Source organism: Meles meles, chromosome 17 (genome assembly GCF_922984935.1).
Source record: "Meles meles chromosome 17, mMelMel3.1 paternal haplotype, whole genome shotgun sequence".
Classification (NCBI taxonomy): domain Eukaryota; kingdom Metazoa; phylum Chordata; class Mammalia; order Carnivora; family Mustelidae; genus Meles; species Meles meles.
Window position 1 is genome coordinate 6584567 of NC_060082.1, and position 21248 is coordinate 6605814.

At 56.9% G+C, this 21248-nt stretch overlaps 1 protein-coding gene across 9 annotated transcripts in view; it reads left to right on the forward strand.

Moving 5' to 3' along the window:
* Positions 1-21248, forward strand: part of LOC123927451 (nitric oxide synthase 1 adaptor protein) — a 276952-nt gene that overhangs the window by 241024 nt on the left and 14680 nt on the right. For 6 of the 9 annotated variants that reach the window (XM_045982025.1, XM_045982026.1, XM_045982028.1 and 3 more), the window contains 6 exons: positions 1155-1296; positions 8885-9051; positions 10461-10640; positions 14338-14379; positions 17564-17729; positions 18874-19026. In XM_045982025.1, coding sequence (XP_045837981.1) covers positions 1155-1296; positions 8885-9051; positions 10461-10640; positions 14338-14379; positions 17564-17729; positions 18874-19026 — 850 coding nt within the window. Of the gene's footprint in view, positions 1-1154; positions 1297-8884; positions 9052-10460; positions 10641-14337; positions 14380-17563; positions 17730-18873; positions 21246-21248 lie in introns of those variants that run through there. The other 3 variants (XM_045982033.1, XM_045982035.1, XM_045982027.1) reach the window with 3 other exon arrangements.

Consider the following 21248-nt stretch of genomic DNA (forward strand, 5'->3'; position numbering starts at 1 on the left):
AACATCATCCTCGAAGCCAGTTAAGGAGCGTCTCTGTGGCTCCCAGGAGTGGTGGAATTGGTCCCCTGTCCTCCGCAGGAGAACCTGAGATTTTGTAGCAACAGATGCTCGAGTGACTGTGGAGCTTGGCCGGGTAGGCACAGCTGACCTGGGGTCCCTGGGATCACAGACAGAATGTGACGAATCTCAGACACGGGCGTAGGGGGACAGCCACAGTTAAATAAACTGCTGTGATGGTGGGACATTTGGGGACCCCCACGGACAAGGAGCAGTGAGCTGAGCTCACCTAGCCTGTAGCTTCCACCAGACTTAGTCTTGGGAGGAAGGTGAAAGCGAACTGATAATGTGGCTGGTCAGCTGTCCCCTCCGGAGGCCGGGCCCTGGGAACCGAGCTGGGGGCTCTTCCTGGGAGCCTGCGTGGGTCTCTTGAGACTGTAGGGGACGAGGCTCCCTTGTCCCGTCTCCTCCTCCTCCAAGTTAAGGAGAGCTAGAGTCAAGCTCTGTCCTTGGGCTGTTAAAAGAAGCAATTAAACATCCCCTCAGCCCCCCACCTCCGCCCTGATAAAGAAAGAAAGGAGGAAAAACAGAAAAGAGAAAGAGCCACAGAACAGACCCAAGCGAGCTGTGTCTTTAGAGGGAGACTGGGAAGGCTCCGTCGGTGAGTTGCTGGTGCAGTTCCCGGACACTTGGGTTCTGGGCTTCGCTGGCTCCGTCTCTGTCTCCCCACCACCCCTGGTCTGCCGCAAACTCACCGGTCCCAGGAGGGAAGAAGTGCCGGCTGAGTTGCCCGTCGTGTGGCAAACCCACTGAACATGTGATTATGCTTGGCGAAGGCGTCGGAAGGATCTTGACCACTTTTGTTAAACCCGGGAGGAGGAATTGGGCTAAGTCCAGAATGGGGGTGTTTGGTGTCTGTCCTTCCAGTTGACTTACTGTTACGGAACCCTGGTGAGTGTCTATTTTCTGGGCCATTTCAAGAAGAAAACGGGCTTCGCAGTCCTCTTGGTCAGCTTGGACATCACTTTCCATCTCTTTTGTGGGTTTCTGTCTGCGAGGCCCCGGCGCGTCCTCTCCCATCCCTGGCCTTTCTTGTGTCCTTGCAAAGAGTCCCCACGCCCTTCACTTGCTCTTTTCTTCTCCTTTCTCCTTCTCAGAGCCAGGCTATGCGAATCGTGCGGACGGTCGGGCAGGCTTTCGAGGTCTGCCATAAGTTGAGCCTCCAGCACACGCAGCAGAACGCAGACGGCCAGGAGGATGCAGAGAGCGAGAGGAACAGCAGCAGCTCGGGGGACCCAGGTAGGCACCCGGCAGGCGGCTGCAGTGAGCGTGGGTGGACGGGTTGGGGGACAGCCAGTATGGGGCCGCGCCTCCCTCCACCAAGCCCCAGGCAATCAGTCCACTTCAAAAAACACTTTAGTGTTTCTTTTTCTCTCTGGATTCCAAACCTTCTTTATGGAAGCGTGTGTGGCTTTCCTAATGGAAAATTAAAGATGTTTATTGAACAAGGAAGCGTTTAAGCAGCCGCTGCTACCAAATCCAGCCCCAAGAAAACTCCAGTACAAAAGCACATTCGTGAAACAAATCAGAAAGAAGATAAAGTTTATAGTGACCTTAATAGCTCTTTCCCTGTTTTCTAAGTTCTGTAGTGCTGTAAACCTTCGATGTGGACATTTTTCCAGTACCTCTCATTTTGGAGTGTCAGCGAAAGTCAGGAAACCTGCACATCTGTTATAAAAATACGAATTCTCCTGTTCATCTCCTGCTTTAACAAAACAATACAAATTTCTGACGGCACGAGGGGCACCATGGAAAGCTATTATATTCAGAACCTGGGGACACAGATAACATGGTGTGCAGAGGAAAATCCAACACGTTTCTAATGTTTACGTTGATAACCAATCATGAAAATCAAATTAGTGAAGTATCAACTCAGGAAGTCAGAAAAAAACACAGTAAAAGCTCACACCGCAAAGGGCTCGCAGACAATTGGTTTTCATTCTGGCAGCACCAGGCCCCGGCTGTGTGATCTGGGGCAAGTTAATAACCTCTCTGGGCCCTAGTTCCCTCTTTGGAAGAAAACGGGAATAAAGTCGTGTCCATCTCATAGGATTATTGTGACCACAGGTGAGCAGATACTTGTGAAACACTCGGTCCATAGTAAACACCAGATACCCAACCGGCTGAGCCGCCCAGGTGCCCAGAGGCTAACATTTAAATCAGGAGGTTTTGAGTACAGCAGAACACCCTCCATGATGTAGGTGGCCTCAACCAATCAGTTGAAGGCCTTAATAGAGCAAAAGGGGGAATTCTGCCCGCAGATGGCCTTTGGTCTTGGACTGCAACTCTTCCCTGGGTCTTGAGCCCGCCCTACAGATTTTGGACTTGTCACGTCTCCACAGTCCCACCGGTCAGTTCCTTAAAATCAATATGTTTACGTGTATTTCCCTGATATAGTTTCCATCACTCTGAAGGGCTGTATCCTCATTTACACGAGGAGGGGAGAGGCCCTGTCACATGCCCTGCTCTGCAGGGACGCCAGTAGGTTACACAGACATCCGATCTGTGCTGCACCTCCTTAAGGATGTACTCTCGGGTCTTTGACCTCTTACACTGGGAAGAAGCTGTACTAGACCGGATGTTTCTATATGTAGGGCATCATTTACGTTACATCTTGGGGAGAGGGGTTGCAGGAGAAGCCAGGTAGCTGAGGTCTTATGTATATTAATGTTGCTTGAGAAAACGCTCACCGAGAAGGTAGTAAGGGGAGGGGCGGCATGGCTGGCGGGCCTGTTCTTTCAGCGCCGACCATCCACTATGGCTGGAGGAGCACAGCCACGTTGGTGTCAACCCACAGCCACAGCCACCGTCACTGTCACCAGCTCTCTGCTCAGCCCGCCGGTCTTGCCCCGAGGCCCCCCTCCCGCGATCCCACCTGCCAACCGCCCCAGCCACCATCATTCTTAATAACGTTTCCTTGTCTCCAACTTTCTTATTCTAAGATTATGGTGTGTTACCTCTAACCTACGAAATATGTGTTGGTTGACTATTACGGATACGGTTATTAACAACGGCGGGCTCTTAGTCACGTTTTGGGGGCGTCAGAAGTTACATGTGGATTTTCAACCGCATGGGGTGGTCAGTGCCCCTAACTCCCATATTGCTCAAGGGCCAACTGTATGGTACCCGAAAGACATGTTACACAGTAGTGAGTTCTGTGGCTCTGAGTCGGAAATGCGTGACCTCCCCCATTACACAGTGCTGGAAGGAGGCAGGAGGGTCTCTTGAGTCCCACGGTCTTGGGGCAGGTCTGAGTTTAGTGACGAATTAGAGTCCCCTCTGATTGCAGCATTTACCACAAAGGGTATGTCTACTTAGAGCACTGTGTTTGGGATGCCGCAGATCTGGAATGGGGGACCTTCCTTCCTCCAGGGGAAAGCTGCCCTGCCCCATAGTCCCACGCTCTTGACGCCCCTCCTGCTTGCTGAAGGGCTGTAAAGCACTAGGAGCACATCTTTTCATCCATAATGCCTCCCCCAGAAGCATTTATTGACTGCAGTGGGGTCTTTGCTTGTAATGAGGCACCCTGAAACACCAGGGTAGAGCAGTTGGTTGGTGTGTGTGTGTGTTTTGTTACGAGCACCTTGCATCCATGTTCGGGAGCTTCCCATTTAACACAGGTTTATCTCCCCCTCCCCCCCACCCCACCCCCCACTCCCGCCACCGCCAGAGCCACCCCACGTGACCTGACGACAGGCCCGTGACTGTGCAGGGCCGACCTGTTTACTCCGGGGACTTGGATGGCGCTGGGCTGTGCTGCCTTTGATGTCTCGTCCACCCCTTGCCTTCTGGGTTTCAGCAACGCTTTCAAGATGGCATTGACCTTCTCTGCGTGTGCTGCCAGCCCCGTCCCTCTGTGCCTGCCTTTCTTTCCTTCCTCATTCTTTCCACCGTTCCCTACCCTCGGGGAGATTTATCTTTTGTATCTTCTGGCAGCGGCTGCCTTGGGCCCGTCCCTGGGGCTTAGAGCCAGGTGGGGCCTCGGCTCCCGTTCCGCCTGCCTTGCTCTGCCTTGTGTGGTTTCTTTGGCTCCTGGAGAGGGTTTCCTGGGAGAGATCCCGTTCCCTTGGAGGCACCCTTCTCCCCCGGCAGTCATCCCATGAGGGGAAGGGCTTGGGATCCTTGGGAAGAATAGAGCTTCTTGAAAAGAAAGCTCTTACCATCGAGACAGTGAGCAGCGGGCGGGGCGATGTTCACCGCGGGGCCTGTGGCATCTGCGGCTCGGGCCGGTCCGGTGTCTCCCCTGCCTCCCCGGCTCCTGCAGCCCCGGGACCACAGCCCGACCCTCTGTTTCTCCTTGGTTTTAGCATCCTCCTTCATTCAACAGGCGTTTATCCCGTCCCCACCCGCCCAACCCCCACCCCGCCCCGAGGGGCCAGGCTCAATTCTGGGGATAAACTGTGAACAGCAGGACGGGTCCCCAGTGGCGAGGAGCTGGCCTTCAAAGTTGGGGCTGCGGTACGAACCCGTGACGGATACACCAGATCACCTGGGAGTGTGTCCGGGACGCATTGAAGGGAGGTCGGGGGGGCGCGGGGGCTGCCGGTGGAAGCCACCAGCCCGTGGCGGGGTGTGGCGGGGGGATCAGGGTGGTAGCACCGAGCTTCAGAGCCCCAGGCCTGGAGCCCTGGCACCTGCCGTCCCAGCTCTGTGCCTCAGTTTATCTATCAGTGCCTGCCTCTGAGGGCAGTTCTGAGGGTAAATGATTTATACGAGTAAATCCCTTAAATGAGTGCCCAGAAAGTAGTGATGCTGTTTAAATTTAAGCATGTTTCCAGGGCAGTTTTGAGGCCCCAGAGTGGCCATTTCTAGCATTCCCGACTGAACTGATAAGCTGTTCTTTTTTGAAACCATTTTATTACCGTATCTTTGACATGTAACAAGTTCTGCATTGACCCAGCAACGCCTCTCCGTTGAGCCCCTGATGCCGGGCTGTGCCCCGGAAACCGGCTTTCCACAGGTCCCATCCCTTACGCTCCCCGGGGCCAGCTGGCTCGGCCGGTCCTGCTGCTCGTGTCCAGCTTCTGCCCGGTGGCGAGTGTCCTCCCCCTGGCCTAGACGAACCTTCACCTTCTTGCTCCCGAGCACCAGGTCACCAGTGCCGTCTCTCCCAAGCGGTCACCTGAGTCTTCTGCTAATGCTGACCTCTTGTCCACTGCAGAGAGATAAGGTCAAGCCGTTCTCATCGTCAAAACAAACCCACGCCAGCCGGCCTTGCCCCCGCATCTCCCCTGCCTTAGCTCTTTCCCTCATCGTTCAGCTTCTCGCCAGACTGATCTGCACTCACACAGCTTCGTCCTTGTCGCCCCATCCTGGCTGCTGGCCCTTCAGCCTCCCACGATGCGGTGTCTGCTCCCTGCCAGCCCTTCCTTGGACCATCGGTCAAGGTCACCGAGGGCCCCTAGCTAGCAAACCAAACCAGCCTTTCTGGGCTTTCTGGGCACAACCTTTCTTTTTTTATCTGCTACTTGCTTTCCAACATCCTTTACGTTTCTCCTGGGCTCGGTCCCTGCTGCTCTCTCCTGACTTCCCATGTGTTCGATGGGTTTTTATTTCCAGACCAGACCTTTTTCCTGAACTCTCCAACAGCTGATGGGTATCTCCACTTGGCTCTTGAAGAGAGACCTTGTGATTCCAGGAGGTCTGAAACTCCGTCTTACCCACAGTCCTGCTCCTCCGGAAATTGCCCTAAAGGGCACCACTCCCTACCAGGTCACCTAAATCAGAAATTTCAAAACTCGCTTTACCATATCCCTTTCTCCCTTCCTCCATCTCTCCGTAGTCCCAGCCCTCTTTCTCCACCCACCACAGTTAGTCTGTCACCCCGTCCTGTAATTTCTGCCCCCCGAAAACCTTTTATATCTGTTCTCCTGTGCTACCGCCAGCCGCGACCTCACATAAGCCCTCCTATGTCTCCCCTGGGGTGTTGCTCTATCTTATCCCGTCTAGATCTGCCCTCCACATTATCTCTAGGATGAAATTTGAAAGGATGAAAACCCTTCGGTATTACTCACCTGCTTTCAGTCCTTCCAGATAAAATCCCGACTCTTCCTGGTTGGGTCCCCCCATACAGAGCCGTTGGCAGTCAATACCTCTGTATCTTTGCCCCCCGCTGGGATGCCTCTGCACAGGTTTCTCTAGCACCCCCCCCCCCCACCGGCTCTGACTTTGCACCCAGGAGAGCTCCAAGGGGACACAGCCTCCTGCTGCCACCTTGGTGTCTGTCTGTTTCCTCCATCAGGCTGGGGAAGCCTTGAAAATACAGCTTTTTGCTCACTTATTCTGATGCCCAGTGCCTTTCTGCTCTATAGAGGGGTTTTACACATACTTACTGAAGCAAGTGAAATCAGCATATGTTCTGTGCTTCCCAGTTACAATGCATTGGCTCAAGTAGAAGTAGTTTAAAGAAGGGGTTCAGAAAGCAGCATTACCCGCCCCTCCCCACCCCCCAAGTGCTGTCTTACTTCTCCCTCTTACCTGTGGGAATCCAGAGTGCCCAGTCTTGTAAGTGTCCCAGTTTTGCTGGAAGGTTTTGCATAACGTTTCTTGTCCTTTAAGCTTCCTGATGCTGGGAGAGTTGCCAATACGAGATATCCCCCGCTGCTTGTCTGTCAGGACCCCAGGAAGACTATTAGCTGTGGGGCCACCCTCTCGATTTGCCTTATCTGGCATGCTAACAGGCACGGCATCCAGAACATTCTGTCTACCCCCAGCTTTACCCTCCTGGTTCTAACAGGTCTGTCACCATCCTGGCCTCCACCCATCAGCCATCGTCCAAGCTCAGGACTTCAGAGGTGATCATCAGAGAGCCCATGCGGTGGCAGGAAGTCCCTCAGTCAGCAGGTCCCGTGGCTTGGGACTCCCCTTCCTCAGCCTTGGTGTGGGAACCCCACTAGTACAAACAGAATGACTGAGAAGTCTGTGAGTCCCTCAGAAGCAGAGCGAAAACCCAGGAGAGTTCCTAATCTCTCCAGGCTTCTGGCTGGGCATTTCCACACCCTTTGCGCCCTTGGTATTGGGGATTCCAGGAATGGGGAGCTGGTGGGGGCTGGGAAGAGGCAGCCTTCTTCTGTAGCCCACTCCCCTGTTTTCTTATCCTGTCATGACACTGGTTCCTTTGTTAGTGTTTACTGAATACTTTCCCTGGTTCCTTTGTTAGTGTTTACTGAATACCTTCCCCATGCCAGATCCCTGAGAAACATGAATGAGACCCAGCCCTGGCCTCAAGACTGAGGGGTGTTGAAAGGTGAACTAGAAGGCCAGGCACGCCTGATCCCAGGTGCTAAGTGTGCCGACAGATGGATGCGCAGTGCCGCGGGACTGAGCCTCTCCTGGGGACCAGGGGGAAATCATTTCTGCTCAAGACGCAGGCCTTTCACCCTGTTCATCTCCACACTGGCACGGAGAACCGAGTCCATCCACCTGCTGAGAAATAACCACGAGTTCTCCGTCAGCCCTCTGTCTCACAGGCTAGCCCTCCTGACCGTCAGGAAGGTCACTTCTGGGCGCAGGGGTGTGGAGGGACTCAGCCTGCTCTGGGTTCCTGCCCGCTGGCTCACAGGGGAGCAGAGCTGCTCTGCCAGGCCATGGTCCGGGGCTGTGTCCCAGGTCCCAGAGCAGCCGGGAGGGAAAGCAAGCACCCCACTGGCGTTGCTTCCCCAGATGACTCACATGGATTTGCGGAGGAAGACCTGCTAGAACGGTTTGTTCTAGGGGCACCTGGCCGGCTCGCTTGGTAGAGAACCAACTTTTGATCTTGGGGTGGTGTTCAAGCCCCATGTCGGGTATAGAGATTACATAGATAAATATTAAAAAGACAAACAAAACCAAACCAAACCTCTTTGTTCGACAAGGCAGGCCCTCTGATGACCGAGGCCTGGCTGCTCCGGGAGGGAGCTGACTCTCCATATTTCCTACTGATGCTAACCTCTTCCATTTTTCGCGTGGTGCTTGGTCCCTGAACTCTTTTAAGAAATCTTATTTGCGTACAGTAGCAGTGAGCCTAATTGCAAATGTAGAGAAAGAAAAATGCTTCCAGGAACTGCCCAGGAACAGCCAGGTTTTTATAGAATCAAGAACTAGGAACAGGGACCAAAGGAAAAGAAGAAATAGCAGGACTTTCACACCTATGCGGCGCGCAGCCGCTCTCTTCCGTGGGGAGGTGAACAGTGGAGTGTGGACAGACTGGAAAAGGCTTGAAACCCGGCTGCCCCCTCTGCCCCCCCACTGCTGCCCCCTGCAGGCCCCTTGCCTGACTTCCGCGCTTGGTCACAAGGTCAGAGTCTGGCTCGGCTCAGAGGGGTGGGGGGGGCTGTTCCCATCTCCGAGGGGCCTCAGGTCTCCTCACCCTCATTCTTCTGCCACATCCCCTCCTTGTCCCTCTAACTCAGCCTCTGATTTTTGCCCTTGGACCTGGGGCCCCAGGAGTGGGACCCCTTCCCCTGGTCTGACAGCCCGCCAGGGGCATGGCCCAGGAGCTCCCCATGGCTCTGGAGTCTTTCCCTGGGTGGATTCCACTCCTGAGCTTAGAGGAGGTCAAGGTGACAGTCACTCCCCTCTCTTGTCGAGCCCCCGCATGCCGACCATATCAACCTTATGCCAGCCTGGCAAAGCAGTCATGTCCAGCCTCAAGGAAACATCATTTGGCTTCTGGCCTCTGGAAAGATTAAATGGGAACATCTTGCTGGGCTGGGAACGAAGGGCCGGGGGAGAGGTCAGGAAGCCAGAGGCTGGGTGCTGGGCCTGAGGTAGCTGAACGGGAGGTGCTAGGAAGGGAGGAGGACGGTGTTCTTGGTGACGCCCTGCCCTTCCCTCTGTCACCCCACAGGCCGCCAGCTCCCTGGAGCCGAGAGGGCCTCCTCGGCCACTGCGGAGGAGACGGACATTGACGCAGTGGAGGTCCCGCTCCCGGGGAATGACATCCTGGAATTCAGCCGAGGTGTGACTGACCTTGACGCCGTCGGGAAGGAAGGAGGCTCCCACCCGGACCCAAAGGTAGGGGGGAGGCGACCCATCACAGAGTCTGCGTGCACATGACCTCCTGGAGCAGCACAGACAGCGGCCTTGGCCACTGTCAGAGTCATGTCCTCCCGCGTGCGGGGTCAGCTCCAGAGTGAGGGGCGCGGGGCCGGGGGGGGCACCAGAGCAGCTTCCCTCTCCTCTGAGAGGGGCCCAGTGTGCTGACTCTCGGCCCCGCTGTGTGTCAGGACACCGCAGGGTTATGCCTGATGAGCGTCACCCTCCAGAGGCCCTGCAGTGCTCCCTGATGGTGCTCCGCGGAGGTCCTGCCCTCCGTGGCTCCTCGTCCCCGCTCAGTGCCTGTGCAGAGCTAATCCTCATGCACCATGACCAATCTCCGAGGCTCCGCCGCCGGGGCTGAGTGGGTCCGGGCTCCCTCTGCGGGCAGCTAGCGACCGCTGGGGCACTCCCATGCACAGGTGCCGCTGAGGCTGGCTCTTGGCCCCTTGGGGGTTAGGAACCCACGCATCATCAGCTCCAACCTGCCGTCTTCCGGCTGAGATGACAGGGCTCCCAGGGAGTTCTTAATAGAATCTAGACCGATACTAAGAACTTGAGAGCACATTCCAGCCTGAAGACACAACGGAAAAGCCGGGAGGAGGAGGCTGAGAAGTGGGCTTCCACTTTGACTCCCTGCGACCCGGCCGCCTCCCCTTCTTGTCGGGCGTCGGTCGACCTTTTCTGGTGCAGGTCGGTGGGTGGCTCATTGGGAGAAGCCCGTCTCTCGTCTGGAGGGCAGTACAGTCCCCAGTCGTCTGCCTGACATTATCTTGGCATTGTGGGTCTGCCTCACACCGCAAGAGCTGTCTGTCTGTCAGTGGGTGCCTCCCTCCCGCGTGCCTGAAGAAGGACGGGCAGCAGAGCTCGCAGACACACAAGTCGTCACTCCCTGTGCTTGGTCCACATAAGCTGTCTTAGCGACACTTCCCACCTGCCAGGAGGGAGACCGAGGGGGACGGCACAGAAGCCCCGTCCAGCCTGCAGAGAGGGTCTGTCCAGACCAGTGGCTCTCCCTGCGAGGCAGGGCCAGCTGGAGTGGCCCCCGTCACACAGCCCCATGGCCCAGCGGGCAGCCCTGGATGAGGGAGCCCCCTTCCCGGTCTGGTGACAGGGTGGTGGGTAACCAGGGTCCTAGAGATCGGCCCCTCAAGGTCCAGGCAACTGAGCCAGTATACTCATCGTCTGCCCCCGTCACGCTGGATCGGTTACGGAGGGTCCAGGCGGGGTTTCCTGCCCGATGGCCCCAGCCCAGGGCCCTGTCCACGTTTCCACGTGTCCACAGTGTTCCCCACTGGGGACACAGCATTTCGCTCCAGCCGCGTCCGTGCCCTGTGGCAAAGCGCGGCCACCGCCCCGGCTCACGCCCGTCTTGTCTTCTCCTCCAGGTTTCACCCCACCCCGCGGAGCCCATGCTGGCGGCCTCGCCCAGGATGCTCCTTCCCTCTTGCTCGGCGAAGCCGCCAGGCGTGGGCCCAGGGACGCCGCTGTCCTCCCACCACCAGCTGCAGCTCCTCCAGCAGCTCCTCCAGCAGCAGCAGCAGCAGACACAAGTGGCTGTGGCCCAGGTTCTCCTCCGCCTCCTCCCTACCTCTCAGGCTCCACTCTCATGGGCTTGACGCGCCTTCCCTAGCGAGGGGCAAGGGGCAGGTTTAAAACCGAGGGAGCCAGAAGGGATTGCTCACGCTGTGGGGTCATCGCTTAAGGGGGCAGGGGGGAGGGGGGGCGCAGTCGAACTGGAAGGAAACGCTGTGGTTTCCCGGGTATCCCCTGCTCTGAGTTGGGCTTGGCTGGCTTGGCTGGACATTGTTGGGTAAGGACTTGAGCTCACCAAGGAGCAGGGTGCACCCAATTCCCCGCGCCCCTTCCTGCCTCATTTCCTGGTGTTTGGGGCGGGCAGGGGTGCCTCCGGAGTCAGGACAGGTGTGACTTTGTTCAACTGGTCTTGAAAGAGCTTAAAGTACAGCTTTGTGCAAAGACCACCCTGGCATCCTCCCCGCCTTGTCCCCACAGGTCCCCACCCTCCATCAACGCTCTGCTGCTTCCGGGCGGGACGTGACAGTGTCCTGGCCTTGGCATTTGCTATAACGGGTCCAACTCATATGACTATCGCTGCGATATTTGAGCCACAGGAGAACTGGCTTCGCTCTTAGGAGGAAAGTGCTGATTGAGCCCCAGAGGCTTGTCCGGCTGCTGCCTTCTTGAGGAGGGGGCAGCCAGTGTCTCTTGCTGCCTCTGGCAGTGATCCCTTCTGCTTGCTTTTCACGGAAGGTGTTATCGTCCCCGTCTTCCTTGGGCCTCGTGCATCCTGAGGTTCATCTTCGCTGTGGCCCATCAGGGAACGAGGACAGGATCACGCCTACCATTCATAGGCTAAATTCTGAGACCGAGGGACGGGTCAGGACCTGGGGGAGTAGAGGAGGACGGCGAGGAGGAAGAGGAGGATAGTGAAGCCTCCAGGACTGGGGGTTGGGGGGTGATCTAGGAAGGCAGCTCCATGTACTGGCCTCCTCGATCTGTGGGACTAGGCTGACCTCTAAGGTTTTCTGCGTTCTGGAACGGCAGGGAGCAGACTCCTCCGGGGAGGACTTATTGATCCCATTGAGTCTCCTGCCCACTCTTCTTGAGACCCTTGGGTGGAGCGATCGCCCAGACAGAGCTGTCCTTTCCCATATGTGCACCTTGAGAAGTTGCCGGCAACCTGCCCAGAGCCGGATCTGCTGTGACTTAGTTCTGAGAAGACCTTCTAACACAGTCTCACACAGAACGGCCCTGGGGCGCAAGGCTCACCGGAAGCCTTTGCAGGTTGGAGAGTGTAGAGTCAGTGGGGCACGGCTCTGAAATGATGCGAGCCTTTAAAACTCTTTTAAATTCTGACCATGGAACAAAAGGGCGTGGTGTGCTAATGCTAGGAGCGTTTGCAGGTGTTTCCAGAACAGCAAGAGGAAGGAAGGACTGCCGTAAATGGCCTCTCACACGTGAGGGGGAAATCACTGCTCTTTGTCAGGTAACAGAATTCTCTCATCTCCTTAATGGTGATGTGGCAGTCCCGAGAGTCCCCTCCTCCCTGGGGCGCCAGGTGACAGGAGCACAAAGCCTGAGTGCCCCAGCGCAGGGCCATTCCATGACTCACTTCATCCCTGAAAGTTTCCCCTTGAATACAAATCCATCCTCCAACCATAATTCTTTTCTCTTTTGGCATATCAATTGCCAAGTAATTATTATTTATCTAAGAAAGGGCTCGATGCATATTCATGATGGATATTATCAGAGTCATTTGAATTTGAAGTCACTGCTAAACACTGAAGAGAAGCGGTGTGCAGGTCTGTAATCTACACGACGAGAAGATTGTCGTGGTCGACTATGCAAGCGTTCGGTCTGCAAAGCCACAAGACCTGGAATTTATCATGGCTTTGCCGCTGTTGGCATGAAACCCTAAGACGGGTTCTCTGATACCGAATGGGGCCTGTGTCTCAGTGGGACAGCGCTGCCCTGTCTCGATGGTCTCGCTCCTCAAAGACAATGAGTCTCGGTGCTTGTGGTTCACTTCATGAACCCTTCTCCGTTCCAGCATCTTCCACGGGCTGGGAACCCTCAGCCTCCGACTCACAGTCTGTGGGTGGCAGTTGGTGGTACCCTCGTTGACACTCGGTTCAGGCAGAGACATGACTGAAGGCCAGCGTAGCATGTCCATGCTGGGGAGGGGACGAGTAGGGCCCGGGACCTGCAGGATCTTTAGCTGGACAGGACCTCGAGGTCAGAGATCGTTCTTGAACGCACGCCTCTCCCACTCTCTGGCCTCCGCAGGAGCAGGCTCTGGGCAGACTCGCAGTTGGCGTCTTTCTCTGCTGCCTGGAAATGCAGCAGCGGTGGGGTCGTATCTGAGGCTTCTGGCTCCTGTGTCCCCCGGCACACTCAGCCCTAAGCCTTTCTTCTGTTACGAGTTTCTCTCTACGTTCCTCCTTCTCTCATTCTCTTTGTAGCACTGGATCCAAGGGCTTCCTGTTCGCGTTCGTGTCTCTGGGTAACAACAGTCATAGAGGAGACAGAGGTAGATTAATAGGTCTTCTTGACGTCCTTTGTGCATTTAAAATAGATCCGCTCCGGCACACTTGGTTTCTCCGTGTGGTGAGATTGATCTCAGTGTCCAGCATGAGGTCAGCTTTTAATCGTCTTGTCAAACTCTATTGCCACCAGACTGCAAGGTTTCTGTCGTCTTCATGAAACTGCCAGTAGTCCCAGAATTCCAGTGGGCAGTGCTATGAGCTCAGCACTGCAGGTAGGAACGCATTTTCCTTTCCTCTGGGAGCATCCAAGTCCTCCTGGGTAGAGCTAAGGATACAGAGTATTTTGCAAACAGGTGCACTCTTGGGGTCCCTTCTTGCATTATTTATGCACACACACACACACACACACACACACACACACACGCACACCCATTTACTGTCCTAGGCTATTACCGTTTGCTCTTATCCTAGGACTGGGCTTAGATCTCTCTCCTTCAAGGTGTTCTGATTTGGTCTAAGACCTTGAGATCTCTCCCAGCCTCTCCCTAAATTGGTTCAGAGCTGGTCTAGAGGAGCCTGCCCTGCCTTACCGGTATGGAGGAGATGGTGCTGTCCGGCCACTCAAACATTTCTAGCTCAGATTCCAGCATGTAAACAGTGAATACCCAAGCCCCCTTGACTGCTTTCTCGATCCAGCATGAGGCTTGCCTGGCTGCCCTGGCTTCCTGTTTCGAGTTGGGCCAGAAGTTCAAGGGTGCGAATGACCGTACAGACAAGCCTTGAACCAGAGCTGGGGCATAGCCGGCACCTGCATGGCCTTGCGCCGGGCCCGTCAAGGTCCAGAACTGGTCTGGGCACTGCGGCTGACCGGCAGGGGTGAAGGGGGCCGGATTCCTTCCCAGAGTGCCAGCTGCGGGCTCGGCCTGTGCGTGCACCGCTGCTATTTAGAAACTCCTCCCCTACCTGCTGCTACTCGCGCTTATTCTGAAGCCCGTGATGGGTTCCTTATGCTTTGCGATCGCGTGCGCTCTGGTTCGTTAGACAAACAGCGCTGAACACACTCCCGCACCCCACCTCCAGGCCCTAGACTTCGCTCTTGTCCCCGTGGCTTCTCCTGGTCACCAGCACCCTGGGGCCGTGCCTTGTGCATGCTGAGACAGCACTGCCTGCCTCTGCTTGTGTGTCTGGTGGGGGGTGGGGGGGGGAATTGCTCTGGTTCTCTCCACGCCATTTCCATGTGCCTGCTCCCTAACTTCAGCCTGGCCCTGCCCCCACTTCTCGCGGAGGAGCTGGAGTCCAGGCAAGTAGGCTGGAGAGCGAGCGGGCGGCGGTCTGGTGTCACCGGGTGGGCTGAGGGTGGTCGTCAGAGCCGGAGGGTGCAGGGCTGAGCACCCCCCCCCCACTCCAGCCATGACCTTCCCGCTGACCTCGTCGGTGAGCGGAATAGGCCTTGCCCAAGACCCCTGTAGCCCTGGAAAGCAGAAGCGAACTCATATCTTTTCTGAAATGAGTGCGGCCTACTTTTTTGCAAAAGGTGTTTCATTCTTTGAAAGAACAGCATGCCGGACACAAATCACGGTCCTATCTGGCAGGACAGGAGGGCCTGGTATCTGCGCTTGTCTCAGGATTGAAGAAGGGAGCCCACAGAGCCGGAGCAGGTGGCCCCAGCCAAAGATAAAAATAGCGCTGCCTCATTTCAGCACTTCCAAGGCCAGACCCATGTGGGCAAAACCCGGGGACAATCACATGGTCTCCAGTTTAAAAGCAGCCCAGGCCATTCTGTCTCTGCCTGGCCCCGCTGGGATTCCCAGGGGCACGGAGAGCTGCTTGAGCCTCATGCCTGCTCCTACCGTGGGCGGCCGCAGAAGCCAGCAGGCTCGTTGGCGCTGGCTGTAGGCAGCAGCGTGTGCTTCTGCACTCCTGGGGTTGGAAAACACCTGAAATGTTCTAACTCTGCACTCGCGAAGCTGAAATTCTGACCGAATCTGCACCAGGAGCACGCCGACCAGGGGCATTTTCTCATGGCTCTTAGTGCCAGACGGAAACCTTGGACTCAAGGGCCGGCTTTTCTGTATGGACGGCGCCCTGCCCTGGGGAGCTTTAGCACCTGCGAACGAAGCTCCCCATATTCTCCCCCGCCCCCGCCCACCCCGGCTTCTGCAGGAGGGGACTCCTCTCGGGTCCCCAGTCCTAATTCTCTGGTGTCACAAGGGGATCTAGAGATTTTCTTCCCTGAGCCTTTGACGAGTGGCCCTGGTGCTGGAATCCTGTGTCGCCTGAGCCTCTAGGCAGGCCCCTCCATTGAGAGTCGGAGAAAGTGAGGTCCAGGCAGAAGGGAATGACCTTCCATGGCAGAGAGCGTCACCAGCGGTCTGGAACATTCCAGCTACTGGTCTAGTGCTCTCAACTAACTGGCCTGTCTGTTGGGACATCCACGTGCAAGGAGCAAGGCCCCGAGTCCATGGTGTACGCACCGGGAGCCCCCCTCCCGTAGGTGCCGGTTAGCAGGAGACGGAATTCTGTGCTTTTTCTGCTTATGTGCATTGAAAAATTGTGTTCCAAATTTCTGCCTAATGTTTCTGTTTCATTCCAAAGAAACTAGAAAATGGAATGAACAACTCCGCCTGCTCACTAGATCCCTTTCAATGATAGTCTTGATTGGAATCAGTCACAGTACTCAAAGATGGAAGGTGAAGGCTGGCCCTTCCTCAGGGGGCCCTTCCAGGAGCTTCCCACAGCAACTGTCCTGTTTCTCAGAACCAGGAAAATGCCGGTGGGGGGGGGGGGTGAGTTCAGTTGAAATATCTCCATGCCTCAGTTTCCAAAGAAGATAAAGGCTTAACAGCCGCCCACCACTTGATACCCAGATTAAAGTGTTACTGTTGCTTCTTTCCCTCTTCTCATCGCTCTCTAGATCTTTCCCTAGTTGACACGGGGCAGCAAAGGAGGCTGATTTCTAAACTGAAACGTCAGTTGTGTCCTTAGCCTCACCTTACGGAGGACAGACTCACTTCACATTCCTTAGGCATCCTCCCCGGGAGCGAGACAGGCCCGGCCTTAGGAACCGCTAATGGAAAGTGGCCACTAATCTCATTAGCTGCTCCCACAAGAAGCAGAGGCAACTGCAAGGTCGGGTCCTCCAATCTGCCAGGAGGGAAGCCGCTGCCTTGGCAGGGTGGTTCTCCAAGTGCCGGGGGCTGGAAGGCATGGGCGCTGGGCTGGGCAGGTCCCTTGGCCAGACTACGGGGTGGATACAGCCTGTTCCTCCCCGAGAAAATGCATCTCGTTGGAGCCAACGGCTCTTCGGAAATCCAGAGCATGTGTTGTCTGAACCAGAGTCGGCTAACCCTTCCCGCCCCTCTCCTGCCTGACCCGCCCCACCCCAGTCAGCCGGCCTCTGACTTTGTCCGCACCGTAGTTTTAGTCCAGGAAGCCTCTTACCCGTAAGTGCCTTGGTCTGAGCCAAATTCATTAGCTCCCTTTCTTCAGGGACCTTCCAAAACCCTCCACAGAGACCCCTTTATCTACCACTTAGTGCAGGAATCTCCTGTGCGTGAACAGGGCTGTTGCCTTGTGACTCAGTTTCTTCAAGCCAGGCTCCTGACACAATCACCCCCCATCGCCCGCTGTGTTTTCTCGCTATACCTTGGTGCGCACCGAGAACAGCCCGCCACCCCGGGCCCCGAGCAGCCTGGGTGTGCCATTGCCAGCTGCTCCCCTGTGAGAGGAGAGTGGATGGAGGTCCCCTTCCTCCCACAGGGTCCCCCTCTTCTGTGAACCGTTGGTTTCCACCTTTCCAGGTTCACGGGAGGAGGCCCTCCTGTGAACCAGTCAGCAGACGTTTGACCGCTGGCAGGTGTGAAGCACCTGGAAGTGAAGACGGACGGACAGTCAGGGAAAGAAAGTGGCCCCCCGCAGGCGACAGCGCAGACTTTACTATGACCCCCGCACTAGGGCAGGGCGTCTGTGGGGTTTCCTGCTTCCCATTACATGTGGCCCGAGGAAGGGGAGAGGAAAGGCCACTTCGGGGTTGCTGTGACTCTCTTCTTAGCTACTGGGCCCTCATATCCATTTCTGCTTTTCTCTTTTAAAAAAAACGAGAAGTTGTTCCCTCCCTCCACATGGCAGAAACACGTTCACCATCGAGACACTCTCCTGGCAGGGCTGGGGGGCAGGGGCTGGGGCTCGGCTCGTGCCTACTTCTCGCTCTGGGTGCTGGGCCCTGAGGGGTCTGTGAGTGACCCACCACGGCCCTCACTGGGGACATTCAGAGAGACCCCCAGGGCCAGCGACCCAGCTTCTTGGGGCTGCTTCTCTGAATTCCAAGCCCAGGTCCTCACTCCACCCCGGAAGGGCTTCTTTGTGTTGAGTTGAACATGGCAGTGTCTCCGGTCCCCGCGGAACCCCGGTGACTCCTGGGTGCATTCATGGCCCTCTCTCCTCTCCGTCCCGTCCCCTCCGCCCCCTCCGCCTCCCCTCTGCAGGTTCACCTGCTGAAGGACCAGCTGGCTGCCGAAGCGGCCGCGCGGCTGGAGGCCCAGGCCCGCGTGCACCAGCTCCTGCTGCAGAACAAGGACCTGCTGCAGCACATCTCTCTGCTGGTCAAGCAGGTGCAGGAGCTGGAGCTGAAGCTGTCGGGACAGAATGCCAGTAAGTGGGGGCCCCGCCCAGCCTTGCTTCCCTCCGTGGACGTTCTGGGAAACGCCTCTTCTTCTCCCCGAAGCTCTTGGCGGGGTTTTCTTAGGCCCCTGCCCTGCCCTGGGATTCTAGCGGAAGACAGAGGCGGCTCCGTTTGTCCCGTCCAGTTCATGGAACAGCGACATAGCAGAGTCAGAGTCGGAGAGGAGCTTGGCTCCTTCTAGCCCAGGCTTGACCTTGAACGTCCCTGGGAGTCCCTGCCCCATGTTCATCCAGGCTCCTCTCGAAAGGGGCTCAGACACACCACGTCCTAATAAGGCAGTCTGTTTCTTTCTTCGGGGGCTTTTCCAGTGGAAACAGACTGAGCACCTGTCGGGTTTCATGCTGCCTGGGGGCTCCGTGGGAGACTTCACACTGTACGCGAGCTTACCCTCCCCCGCGCTGTAGAGTTTACAGCTCTAACATCCAACATGCTGGTAGCAGGTGTCCGCTCTGCGGATAAGGCAGAAAAGAACTGGCCAGATAGCATGGCTGGTTCTGGGCAGAGGTTGCCTGGTGCCCGGCCTGAGGCCTGGGAGGTTCGAGAAGGCAGCACATTGCTAGGCCTCCCTCATGCTGACCCGTGGCTTGGTGTGTGCTCGTCCCAGAGCCACTGGCCACCTACCGTGCCAGAGGCTGTGATAGAATTTCACGGACAGGATGTCGTCTAACCCCTAGAGTCGTAGATGTTATGCCCATTTTGTACATGAGAGAGTCTCAAACAGGTGAAGGCTGCTCAAGGTTCCAGAACCAGCAAGGTGTGGGGCCAAGATTCAAACCCGAGTCTGACGGCAAAACAAATGTGTCTCCTGTGAGACCAGTAGTTCCTCAGCCTATCCCCTATAGCTTTTTAAAAAATGAATATTCCCAAGTCCAGCCCATCGAGGTCATGATCAGTAGGTCTGGGCAGGGCCGGGACTCTTGCTTTAAGCGGCACGAAAGTACAGATTGGGAACAGTCCCTGCATTTCCCCGCTGGAAGCCTCTCTGGGCTTCCGTCTCTGTTTACAGAGACCCTGCTCTGGCCCTCTCTGTACCCAGCTCGTGTCCCCCCCACACTCTCCCCCACCCCCGGCCGCCTTGCTAACCGGGGCTGCTGTGCTCTTTCCCCCCTCCAGTGGGCTCCCAGGACAGCTTGTTGGAGATCACCTTCCGCTCTGGAGGTCTGCCGGTGCTCTGCGACCCCACCACCCCGCAGCCGGAGGACCTGCCCTCACCGCCCCCGGGCGCGGGCCTGGCCGAGCTGGCCCACCCCGCCGGCAGCCCCCTAGGTAGGCGTGACTGCCTGGTGAAGCTGGAGTGCTTCCGCTTCTTGCCGCCGCCTGCGGGCCCGCTGCTGGGGGGCCTGGAGCTCCTCAAGTTCCGCGAGTCGGGCATCGCCTCGGAGTATGAGTCCAACACGGACGAGAGCGAGGAGCGCGACTCGTGGTCCCAGGAGGAGCTGCCGCGCCTGCTCAACGTCCTGCAGAGGCAGGAGCTGGGCGACAGCCTGGACGATGAGATCGCCGTGTAGGGCGGGCCGGGGCGCGGGGCCAGGCCGGGTGCAGGGCCGGAGGGGTGCAGGGCCGGGCGCACTGCCGAGGATGCCCGCGCGGCGGAGGGCGGTGAGCGCCGGGAGGACGAGCGACTTTGGCTCCAGCCGGGGGCCCCACAGAGCCTGTGGTTTCAGGAAAGAATTACGACTCTGCTTTGGAGGGTCCGATGGGGGAGAACTGGGACTCCCAGAGGCGAGTGGGCTCCTCTCTCCCACTTGTGACTTGGGAGGGGAGGACAGGGCCTTCCAGAGCCGGTGGCTTCAGGAGAGGATCCCTCGTACAGACTGCCAGGCTGCCCAAGGACCTGCCATGTGCGGGCTGTTTCATCAGGCTCCTCCACTCTGTCCCATCCCGAGTGGCCTGGGGAGCCCCCTTCCGCCCCATCTCCCGATCCCACAGCAGAGGGAAGCCATCAGGTGCCGGCTCAGGTCCTGTGTGTCTGGATATCCAGGATGTTACCAGTTGCCTGACCCTCCCCTGACCTTCTGGAAGGAATTCCTTCTCTAGGCCGTTGTGGAGATGGCAGAGGTTGAATGCCCCGGTGGTAAGGGACGGGGTGGAGCTCTCAGCGCGATCGTGAATTGGGATGTGTCATGTCGGGTAAGCTCTGGGATGACTTGAACCTGGACGTTAGCTGGATGTGAGGTGTTACTTCCGAGGGAGACTGGGAGTTGAACATCGTTCAGGCCCTTGCGGTGCAAGCCCTGGGGGAGGGCAGCCCCTTTGGGGCCCCAGATGATGTTGGTCCGATTCCTCAGTGTGGGACCCCCTCCCCCCACCCCATCCTGCCTGCAAGCCCAGCTCCTCTGCATGGAGACTGGGAAGGTGCCTCCTTCTCCCTTCCGTCTCTTGCCTCAGGGTCCATGTCAGCCAAGGCGTGTACAGCATCCTCCCCTCGGAGAATGCCCCGAGCTCCCGGCCTTACCTCTCAACCCGTCCCCTCCACTGGGCGTTAGTGGTCAGCGTTTACTGCAGGAAAAAACCAAACGCGAGCTGGTGGCTGAGACTGTTTCTTTCCACTCTTCAGAATCACTGCCGCTTTGGTCAGGGACCACAGTCCTGTCCCCCCTTAACCCGTCTTTGACCATCCAGGCCTTGTCTAGAGAATGCCGGGCCAGCCGTGGCAGGGAGGCCATGCTCCCTTTGCGACAGTCAGGCCACGAGTGGCTGTTAGCAGATTTAAAGCTGCCTCCAGAGAGAGCTGAGCCATTGCTAGGGTCTTGTGTGGGGGGGAAGTAAGTCTTCCTCCTGGACAACGAGCAACAGACCCAGACTGTAGTATTCTGTGAGGATTCGGTGGTGGTAAGGATGGGGTTGCCCAAACACAGAGTTCTTCGACCCCAACCTTGCTTTATAATTCATATAAATGAAAGCGTAGCCCTCTTCTTAAATAGCTGGGTTTCTTCTACACTAGAAAGTCCAAAGGAAAGGAAATACACGTAGCTTTATGGTGGCCTTCCTGGGCGCACCAGGGTATTGGCAGAAAGAGGATGGGGTGTGGACGGATGTGTGTGCGCACGTGTGTACAGATAGGCTTGTGTACCCGTGTGAGGGAAGGTGAGTACGTGTGTGTGGGCGTGTGAGAAGTGACCGGAGAGAAGAGAGTGTGAATCTTCAGGGCGTTTGGACGACAGCAGAATCGTGTTGTTTTTGCTAACGGTGTATTTAGTTGAAGAGGGGTGGTTCTGTTTATTTCGCTGTCTTTTCTAGTTAGCCGTCGGGTGGAATAGGTCCAGATACACACGGAAGAAGCAGGAAGGTGAGAGCCCCAGACTGAAGGAGGTGTTGGGAATCCAGTGTGGCTGAGCCGGCTTCCCAGACCCTCCTCTGGGTGCAGCCTCTCTGAGTGGTAGAATCTTCCAGAGTGTTCGGCACTGTGGAAGGTCTGGCTTCTCCAGGCTGCTGCGTGTAAGCAGGAGCCCAGCGTGAAGCCTCTGGATTTGTGGAATGTGGCAGGA